The sequence below is a fragment of the Helobdella robusta genome (genome assembly GCF_000326865.2).
Source record: "Helobdella robusta unplaced genomic scaffold HELROscaffold_23, whole genome shotgun sequence".
Lineage (NCBI taxonomy): Eukaryota > Metazoa > Annelida > Clitellata > Rhynchobdellida > Glossiphoniidae > Helobdella > Helobdella robusta.
In genome coordinates, this window is record NW_008704216.1 from 2,717,127 (window position 1) to 2,727,821 (window position 10,695).

A 10,695-nucleotide genomic window follows, 5' to 3' on the forward strand; every position below is an offset into this window, starting at 1 on the left:
TTTAACATTTTACTATTATAGCTTAATAAAAAAAATGATAGATGTAATTAATTCGTAAAAGAGTTTATAAATTTCTGAAAAGTTAGATATAGTAAAACTGTTTAAAAAAAATAAAACTAATTAATTAAAGTTTGTATATGTTATTTTATATTAATTTTGATGGGAAATTGGTTTCGACTACTTCATAAGTTAATTAAATTTATTAATTCAATGTATTATTTTAGAATTTTAATGGTCTAACTTATTCAAAACTATAATACCGACGTTTTCATAACTTTTTGCGATATAACAAATTTTCTTCATCTTAAATTTAATTAATTGTTGCTTTGAAACATCTCTTGTTACAAAGATAACGCTCTTTTGTCGACAAAATCACCACAATGATGACCCAAACTGACCTCAACATAGCCTGGAACAATTACATATATTATGTTAATGAGCATGCGTCGGATGTCAAGGTTGTTCATCATTTTTATTTATTAATTACCATAGTTGTATTATTTTTTCATACTTGACGAAACAATTTAATCAAATTTATCATCACCACATCGTCGCAACGTTACCCCATAATCGCCATTTCACCACCACATCTATCCAATGACATAGGCGAAACTTGATTCCTTGAAGAGTTTCTTGAGCACGTTCAGCAAAAGTCAACGACCCGGAGAGAAACATGACAACTTGTTAGGAGGGTTGCATTTTTTTAAGCTATTTTCAGAAATTTGTCATTTTTAAACCATTATTTTAAAATTGCGATATGTCATTTACTCGTTGGATTATTGAAATGCTTAGACATACATTCGTTTTTATTTCGACATTGTATTAATTGACAAATTCGGAGTTCTGCTCTGGTTGTTGGATGGATATGCCCTCTTAGCCTAACTCTGATCGCAAAATTTTTAATCATTGTGATGAGAGTTGTTACGTCAAAATATGGTTAAAAAAATTAGTTGTGATCGTTGTAAAGTTTTTGTGGGTGCTAGTGAAAATCTTAATATTATTATCCGATTTTTGCTAATTGTGCTTTGAAATTTATTGGCTTTTTCTGTGCGTATTGTTATTATGGCCATTTGTAGTAACAAATGTGACAAAAACATAAATAACAAACATTATAAAACCTTAACAACAGCCACAACAATAAACAAAATGACAACAACAACAGAAGACACAATCACAACAACAACAGCTTCCGATTCAAAGTGGCCAACATTCTGGTTCAAGAGTACATTGACACGTCCGAATCTAAGAAGTCATCATCATCATTATCACCATCACCGCTATTTCCATTCTTTGTTTCTTCAACTTTACACACATCATCCTCATCATCTTCGTCGTCATCATCTTTTTCATCATCCTCTTCTTCATCATCGTCATCATCGTTGAGGGATCGTTATTTATTTGTTTTGTTATCTTCAGTTGTTTTCATTAACGTGCAGGTGAGTAGGGTTGATTTAATTCTAATCTAATTAATTAATTTAATTATTTACTCATTAAGTGATAATAAGTAAGTAATATATAAATGATAATTCATATCATTAATACCTATCATTGCTTATATTTTATGTTTGTTTCTACATGAGATTTATTTGATTTTGGCTAAAACTATTATTATTAAATTTTACTTTTTTTCTTCTATTAATATAAATAAATTCTATTTATTTATTTATTTATTATAAAAATGATATCATGATACTAAATAAAAAAGTTTATTGATCAAAATGAAAAAAATCAGATGAATAAACAAAATAGCATAGATCGTACTGATAACTTGACCAAATTGATGAAAGAACGTGATAGCAACTTGAATAAATAGATAAATTAATTTAGATATTTTTTTGTGAAGAAAATTAACAAGGGACAAGAGTTCTGCTGTCTGTTGTTGGAGAGGTTCAAAAATGTCTTCAAGTATGGATTGAAAAATAAACTTCACGAAACAACAAGTACTCTTCATGATGGTAATGATGATGCGATGACAATGATGATTTTAATTATATTGATGATGTTGATAGTTTGAATAATTTAATAAAATTTGATTAATCGTAACAGCCCATTAACAATGAAAACAAAATTGAGCAAGCAAACGATCGCATTTATCATTTCTATAAATATTTTCAAATGTTCTACAAATTTTGAGACTGTTTTCTAATTTTGTTTAACCGGCTCTTAACGCAACAAAATTACTTCAATTTCCAGACATATTTAACAGCACCTAAAAATTTGTGGTTATCACAGTCTTGGTACGCACAATAAGTCTACAAGCAACACAGTAGATAGTAATTTATTTATTAAAATAACAATAGTCAGTCAATTTTTTAATTTTTTTTATACGCTGAGTAATGAACGCAAAAATGTCAGATTTAGAGCATTGGACTGATCAGACGTTACGTTTTCATTCACTCATTCGTTGGTTGATGTTTCGCGCTCAAATTTCTATAAAAAAAACATGAACTCACGAACACTTTTGATGTAACTGAACAAAATTGTTGGACTGGCATAAGAGTGGTAATTAATGCATATCTTCTCCGGAATCAAACTTTAATTAATATTTCTTAAATAAGCTCTATGTTTGCAAAAAATTAGTGCAACCTATTTAAACTGCTATTAATAAATAGAACTAAAACAATGAGTGCTACAAAAAGCGTACACAGCCAGTACAGATGACCAAACATTATGTTCCGTGCACAGATTCCACGACGCTGTACTCGTGTGACTACGAAAACATCACTCTCACCATAGATGGAAATTTGGTGCAGCAAAGGAAAGAAATGCGTACACTGTTCCATCTACTGAAGCCTCTATGCACAACCTCGTACAGTCTCAACTTCAACATCATATCCAAATTTTCGGGAGAAAATCAAACCAAATCAAAATTGTCAAAAAATTTCATTTCTTCTCTCAGAAGTGCAAAACTTATTTTAAATTATTCAATAAATTCATTGAAGGATTTCAAATGTGAGTTCGTACCTCAGGTGATAGAGAGTGTCATCAATGACATTCCCATTCAGTTGGTGGACGGGTGGATGGACTGTTGCATGCTGTATCTCTCTGTCCTACAAGACTTGACATGTTTTGATGAGGGTCACTCCAATAAACACACCCGTAAGATCCAGGTGCATTATGATGAGTGTGTCAAAATGTTTGTCGACGAATTCAACGCGGTGAATCATTCCCCAATATTCATCCCATCAACGACATCTGACGTGGCGATTTCATCAGAAGTTTGCAATGATGATTTTGTCGCTGGATATCATTCAGAATCATCAACCTCTTCTACTTTATCACAACCAGCTACATCTTTGAATATGAAAAATAAAGTACAAGCGTACAACAAGTTACTCTTCCTCGGTTCCATCATAACTTCCATGTCCATGGTCAGTCTGAGTAAGAGAAGTTGCGAAAGTTTCGTTCATGATGAACTCGACAAGCATTCGAACGAGTCTTGTTGGAGCTTAATTAAATTTTTTGCCCAATTACTTCCCAAAAATGTAATTAGTACTGGACTGGATGACAACACAAATAAAGACAACGATAACATTACTAACTACGCTACCATCAGCAACAATGTTGAAAGGTGCAGAAATAACACAATGGAACCAACCAATCTTTTCAACATTTTGTTACTCAACGATTCGACGCTGCCCCACATAAACCACATCCTGATGACCTACCTGCTAAGGTTCGAACTCTACCTCACTCAGTTGGTCGGCAGATCTTCCGATGCTTCCTCTATGCCTTCCCACTTCCAAACAATCCTCAGGCTTCCTCTGGTAAACGTCTTGAAAGAAATTTGTTTGAAGTATGACGCTCTGCTTGCCGATGTTCGTAACAAAAAATTACGAAGTAATAGCAGAAGTGAGATATTTATGAGTGCCGCTAGTGGCAGTTATTTATCGGAGCTGTTTAAAAATTCAGTAACTATTCTGGGAAGAATTGTTGTTTTGTTGAAGCTTGTCAGATCAAAATATGTTTCATCAACGAAAATAAAATTCTCGTCTCCCGTCGCTACACTGACATCTGCAAATAACTCTGTTAACAATGGCAACCAGCGTTTTTATCACAACAACAACAACAAAAGACATCACCATGACTTTGTTTTCGGCTCACCTCTCCATAAAATTACAACGAATGTCGACATTCTAATCAGAGGCATCGAGAACAACTACGTTGATAACACCAATGCTGCAACCAACGACATCGGCAGTAAGAGTCGCAACGACAACAACGATTGTCTCGTTGCTTCCACCGTACGATTGTTGTTACATTTATTTCGCAGTGCACGAAACACTTCGTCGAAATCATCAGCATTGTCCGTCATTTCGGAATGTGGTTTCTGCTGTTGTTTAGATTTCAATAAAGTGTCAGATTTCATTTTGCAAACGTACAACGAGGTGGATGTTGACCTCAAAAAGCAGTTAATAAATCTTCTCATTCATCAGTTTATTCCTCAGTTTTCTGGCACGGTCTGTGACCTGCTGCATTCCACATCTTGCGTCACTTGCATTGAAAAAACGTCAAAAAAGTTTTTGTATGGCAACGCCAGACAAATTAGTAACATATCAGAGGATGGAACTGTGAACGATTTCAATGAAAGTGACATGCGAAATTTTAATGTCAAAAGCACCACAAAATGGTTCTGCGTCAAAATTTGGTGGTCAAACATTCTGTCCAGCACAGCCAATCCCACACCAATACTTTCTTTGTCTTCATTTTGGTCATCTCATATAGTTTGTTTGGAATTGAAAAATCATTTTATAAACTCGATGTATGAGATTATACCTTTCCTATCGTTTGACTTGAAATCGGAGTACTTACGACTTCTTGTTCTTGACATTCTATCCGAGGTTTTCAAATTTCCTCACTTCACACAACTCCAAAATGAAAAACCAAAGCAGAACTTCAATAATCTCGCAACACCGCAGAGCAGCAATCCCAACACCGTAACAACAAATACTAACAGCCTTTCCATCTCAACATCTTTAACTTCATCAATCGCCAACACAAAATCTGTCAATGAACTGCAAACATTCGATTCAACAAAACAATTGCATTCATCGAAGAAACTTGAAGTCAATCAGTGGTTGATATTGATGATGATATCCTCGTTGAAGTCGCTTCATAAGCTACTGAGCAGTGATGACATGATTAATATTTTTGTTAATTTGGGGGGAATATCTGCTTTATATGGTTTCTCTGAAGGGTTGTTACTGACTGATGATGACGCACATCACTACATCATCACCACCAACATCTGGAGAATTTACTCCAAATTAATTCCAACTCATGTCGACCGATCAAAATTGCTACCATTGCCATCTTTTTCTTCATCTTCTGTATCGGCAACATCAACCTTGTCCTCCAGCCAACAGGTGAACGTATTTGTCATCGTTGATGATGAAAAAAATGCTGATAAAGATGATGAACATTTTACTTCGAATCACCGCAACAACATTTCCAACAACAACACTAACAATCAGGACAACTACATTAATGTCAATAACGACTCAGAAACAACCCATCACTGGACCAACATTATTGGGATATTAATCAAAGGACTTAATCTTAAGCATCGTTACAACGTTAAAACTCTGGACGAGTTGTTGCTGCGTTATTTTTCAACAGACTCGTCGACATTTTCTGATGCAGAGAATGAAATTCATCCTCCAGCAGGCACTAGGGAACGTTTTGAATTTGTTTACAAGTGGTTCTTTGCAGCCAGCCAGGCTGACAACCTGGTGTTCGCCAAACATCTTCTGACCGGGCAGGCGTGCAGAACTTTGTACGGTGTTCTCATTCGTTCCATCCATCTCTACCTCAGTGGCCAAATAAACGCGGTCGTCATGCCACGTGATCAAAACACTGCCAACATTAAAGACATCGACACATCGTTCGCCATCTCATACAGAGGTAGAAAGAAAACCGACAAACAGACTACAATAACAGATTCATTTCTCCACCATTCGTTCATTCAATCCATCCTGTTCATCCTACTGAATGCTATTAATTACAAATTAATGTTGAATAATAATGGTAATGATGGTGGTGGCGATGAAGATGAAGATGACTGCGGTGATGATAATGATGATCGCTGGGATTTCTTTGCAAACAGAAAACCAGGAATTCTAAACGAGGTCAGTTTTTGAAAATGCTTGACTGCTCTGCAAGGTTAAGTAGTTCAGTGTTAAGAAAAAGTCATTAGGGTTACAAAAATTTTACAAGAATATTTAAAATAAGCTTAAACGAATAGACTAATAAGTGAGATCAAATTATCATCCCTCCATCTTCTCCAACAGGTCACGACAATTGAGCAGTTTTTCAAGAAACTTCAGACTGATTTGATGAACGCCATCTTCAACTCTCTACAAAACAATAATACAAACGTTACAAATAACATCAACAACTACACAAACAACGACACAACAACCAACGTCAACGTCGATGATAATAACGATGACAACAATGTCAACAACGACAACAAAGGCGATGGTGTCCCTAACAACAACCACAACAACAACCACTACAACAACCACAACAATCACAACAACATCAACCACAGTAACAACAACAACCACAACAACAACAGCAACAACAACAACAATAGCAACAACAACAATAACAACAACAAACACAATAATAACAACAACAATAGCAACAACAACAACCACAACAACAATCACAGTGAAACAACAACAAAAACCACAGCAGCAACAGCAACAACAACAGCAACAACAACAATAGCAACAACAACAATAGCAACAACAACAACAACAACAACCAAAGCAACAACAACAACAATAGCAACAACAACAACAATAGCAACAACAACAGCAACAACAACAACAATAGCAACAACAATAACAACAACGACAACGATAATATTATTTTAGATAATGTCAGTAACCTCCTCACAATAGCCACGAGAACATTGCATTTGTTGCAGGACGTTTTCCTGGGCCAGATGACCAATCCCAGAAGATATCAGGCCTTCCATCAGCTGATCATGGTTTCTGATTCAGTCTATCACCTTTATTATATATTTATTTTTATTCTACGTAATTTTTTTATTTTTGTTGTTGTGTTGTTGTTATTGTTGTTGTGTTGTTGTTGTTGTGTTGTTGTTGTTTCTGGTGTTGTTGTTGTTATTTTTATTTGTGTGTAATGCTCCCTGATGCAATATTTATGATGACGTTGAAAGCAGTTTCTTCTCTGTTTTTCCTACCAACAGGCATTCAATATTGAGAAAAGTTCAGACGGACGAAAGAAGTTTGAAATAAAAGAATTAAAACATTTCAACAAGTTGAAGATCAGTCAGCTAATCTTCGACACAATCATCCGGATGCTAAAACTCTTAAACGATCATTATCAGCATCATCATCAACAACATCATCACCATCAGGACTGTAACAATCGTAATGTAAACACTGGCTTAGATAGCAATGATGATGATGACCTCAAAAATAATCCTGTTGAAATTAATAACAAAGAAAGCATGGAAGACAATGATGATGATGATGATGATGATGATGATGATGATGATGATGATGACGATCATTGTGATGATGATGACTGCGAAAATGAAACTTGCAAAAACTTGATCTTCGAGTATGTTCGGCTGATGAGGCGTATGCTGAGGAAGAAGATATCCTCCAATGATTACATCAGACATCAGCACTACCCGGCACAACTGATCGCCACCTGTCGACAACTTCTCATGGACACATCCAACGAGCAGTGTTCAGACTTGAAGAAAGAAATTTTTAAGGTCGTGACCTTGATGATGTCACCGTCGTCATCTTCGTCGTCGTCGTCATGTTCCTACGCAGATCTGAAAGAGTTCCTGGCTTTGTTCAGTGAGGGTGCACGACCTGATCCAGGCAGCATAGAGTGTCTCAACACCCTCCTGCTCAGGATGCAACCCACCCCGACAACCTGGCTGCATTTTCCAGTCGAACATCATCATCAACATCACCACAGCAACTGCTTCCATCGCTTCAACCACAATCGCGCCAATAACGCAACTTCAACCACCTCATCACATTTATCCTCCTCGCTATCTCCATCATCACCACAACTTGGGAGTGCCATAAAGACAACCGGAGATGACGAAAATGGCACTTCTTCCTGCACGGAGTGTGATGATAACCAGTTTGAATTCTTCCGTTCACCAGCTAACCACTCCAGCGAACAAACAGCGGAAAAATTTGTGCGTTCCTACGACGCACTTCATGACATCACAAACACAAAAGGTCACGTGACGCAAGTATTGAGTGCTTCAACGAGAGAGCAATTGACCAGCAGCAAGCAGCAGCGAGCCACCAACCAGCTACTCAGCAGGAGACAGTCAGACGTTCATCTCGGTAACTTAACACAGGAAGTTCAATCGAGTAGTTGGGTTAATATCGAAGAGGAAACCGTGAATGAGATTGAAACTTTTCCAAATCATGGATATCTTTCAACAAATATTCCTAAAGACCAAGTGATTGATGACGGCAATGGCTCATCTGAGAGTAAGAAAATGAAATGGAGGTTTTCCTGTGAGCTCTTTGTGGCGTTCACAGGTTTCGTCACCTGGTTCCCGGAGGAAGATGCCCGGTTGAGCATATCAACCTGGATGCGGGTGGACAAGTGGCGAGGTGGAAGTGAATACCACCTGCTGAGTGTCGGAGATGAAGTCTGCCTGCTGCAGTTCTGGATCGATCGGAAGAAGAAACTCTGTGTCAGGTGGGTTGTTGCTGTTGTTGTTGTGGTTATTTTTTAATATTTAACGATAATGAGAACGCTGTGTTAACTGCTATATTTGTTTTTCGTTTATTTTATTCACTCCTAGACAGTTCTCGGAGTATAATTTACACAGCATGCGAATAAATATATTATACAGCATTGATGTTAATGGTTTTGTACGTAGAAAATAAACACTCTAAAGTTCGAATTTTTTTTGAAAACGCCAAACATGATTATTCATTTTTAATCATGCACAATGAACATAAGAAAGATGACGATAATCTTAAAAAATATATCCATTTCATAATTTAAAAAACTGCAGAGTCTCTTGTATGCTGACTGGTACAATGGACACAACAATTCCCAGTCGACATCGCAATCGTCATCCTCCTCCTCAACAACAACAACATCAACAACAACATCACCAAAAACATCAACAACAACAACAGCATCATCAACAACAACAACAACAACAGCATCGCCTTGTTACAGAAATGACCTTCAAAAAGTTGACCCTGCAGAGAAACAAATGGCACAACGTGATCCTGAGTTTGAGAGCTGAAAAGTCCGAACAATTTGGCGTCTGCCTTGTCAAGGTAGTTTTCCTTGCATGTGTTGTGTGAAGCGTACCTTAGAAAATGTAACGTCTCTTTCGTTGTTTTGAGGGTAAATGTGATATACCAGTGTTGCTCTTCTGCAATATTTCACATGTTGCAGATATGATGAAGTTTACCTGTAACACATTTACTGTGAGAACAGAGAGCAATGATTAACATCAATATTTACTTGTTATATAACTAACCTTGGATTTTATGTCTGCTTAACAAACAAACATGCTGTAAGATCGTATAGAGCTTTAGGAAGGTTTAATGGATGTTCATCGTCCTATCTGCATTTGTCCAATCATATGATAGAAATTAAAATTTAATTTTATTATCTCTTATTAAAAATAGATTTGAAAATATTTATGTATTTTTTATCATGTTTCTGAAATAATTGTTAGCAAAGAGTAAGCATTTGATGTTAATGGCGGATGACTTATTTGAAACTGTCCAGGGCACAGCCTCTCTCGATGGGCAGGTCGATGACACGCCCCTAGTTAAGAGGACCATGAGAAAAGTAAACAACAACAACAACAACAACAATAACAATAATAATAACAATAATAATAATAATAACATCAACAACAACGTCAACAGAAACAACAAAGCAGTATACGAAGTTGGTAAAAAGAGAGCAATTAATTTGTACATCGGTCATTTGCAGCCCAAGAATGAACCACGTGATACTGACCACAATGGTGGTGGTGGCGGTGGTGGTAGTGGTGGCGGTGGTGGTGGACCACGTGATACCGACCACGGTGGTTGTGGGGGTTGCAATGACGGGAATTATCATTATGATGAAAATGAAACTTCATCATTCTACAGTATCGGCAACATCCACATCTTCAGAGGTCAGTCAGTCTCAATATTTTAAAACGATGGTTGAGATGAAAATGTAGATGGTGGTGGTGATAGTGGTGGCGATAAAAACACAAAACATTAATACACATGTACAAACCAACACACACACACACACATCACACACCAAAATGTACACACAACACCCACCACACCACAGACGCAAATGTATGTACACACCACAAACGTACAACACACAACAAACAAGCACATACACAACACACACCAAAATGTTCACACACACACACACACATATACAACACACACACGCCACACACACACACAACACACCACAGATGCAATTGTAGACAAGTTTACCAGCACACTCATTCACTCCCTGGGACCGAATGTCGTTTTCAACCAGATGAGTACATTTCCTCATCCAGGCATCCTTCACTCGTTCATCCAACAACGATTACATGATGATGGGGATGGAGATGCTGATGGAAACATGGAAAGCAGGAATGTGCAACTCTCCATAGAAGAGCTAAAAGTAAAATTATTTTTCCATCATTGT

At 36.7% G+C, this 10,695-nt stretch overlaps 2 protein-coding genes across 2 annotated transcripts; both read left to right on the forward strand.

Moving 5' to 3' along the window:
• Nucleotides 1–383: 383 nt before the first annotated feature.
• Nucleotides 384–1,916, forward strand: HELRODRAFT_172466 (hypothetical protein; the record flags this gene model as incomplete). The annotated part of the gene is made up of 4 exons (XM_009019124.1): nt 384–458; nt 607–692; nt 1,130–1,249; nt 1,844–1,916. The coding sequence occupies 4 exons, from the start codon at nt 384–386 to the stop codon at nt 1,914–1,916; spliced, it is 354 nt and encodes a 117-aa protein (XP_009017372.1).
• A 741-nt stretch (nt 1,917–2,657) lies between these two features.
• HELRODRAFT_191730 (hypothetical protein) lies at nt 2,658–9,572 on the forward strand (the record flags this gene model as incomplete). The annotated part of the gene is made up of 5 exons (XM_009019125.1): nt 2,658–6,128; nt 6,291–6,552; nt 6,885–7,000; nt 7,223–8,718; nt 9,041–9,572. The coding sequence occupies 5 exons, from the start codon at nt 2,658–2,660 to the stop codon at nt 9,339–9,341; spliced, it is 5,646 nt and encodes a 1,881-aa protein (XP_009017373.1). The 3' UTR covers nt 9,342–9,572.
• Between the last annotated feature and the right edge of the window lie 1,123 nt (nt 9,573–10,695).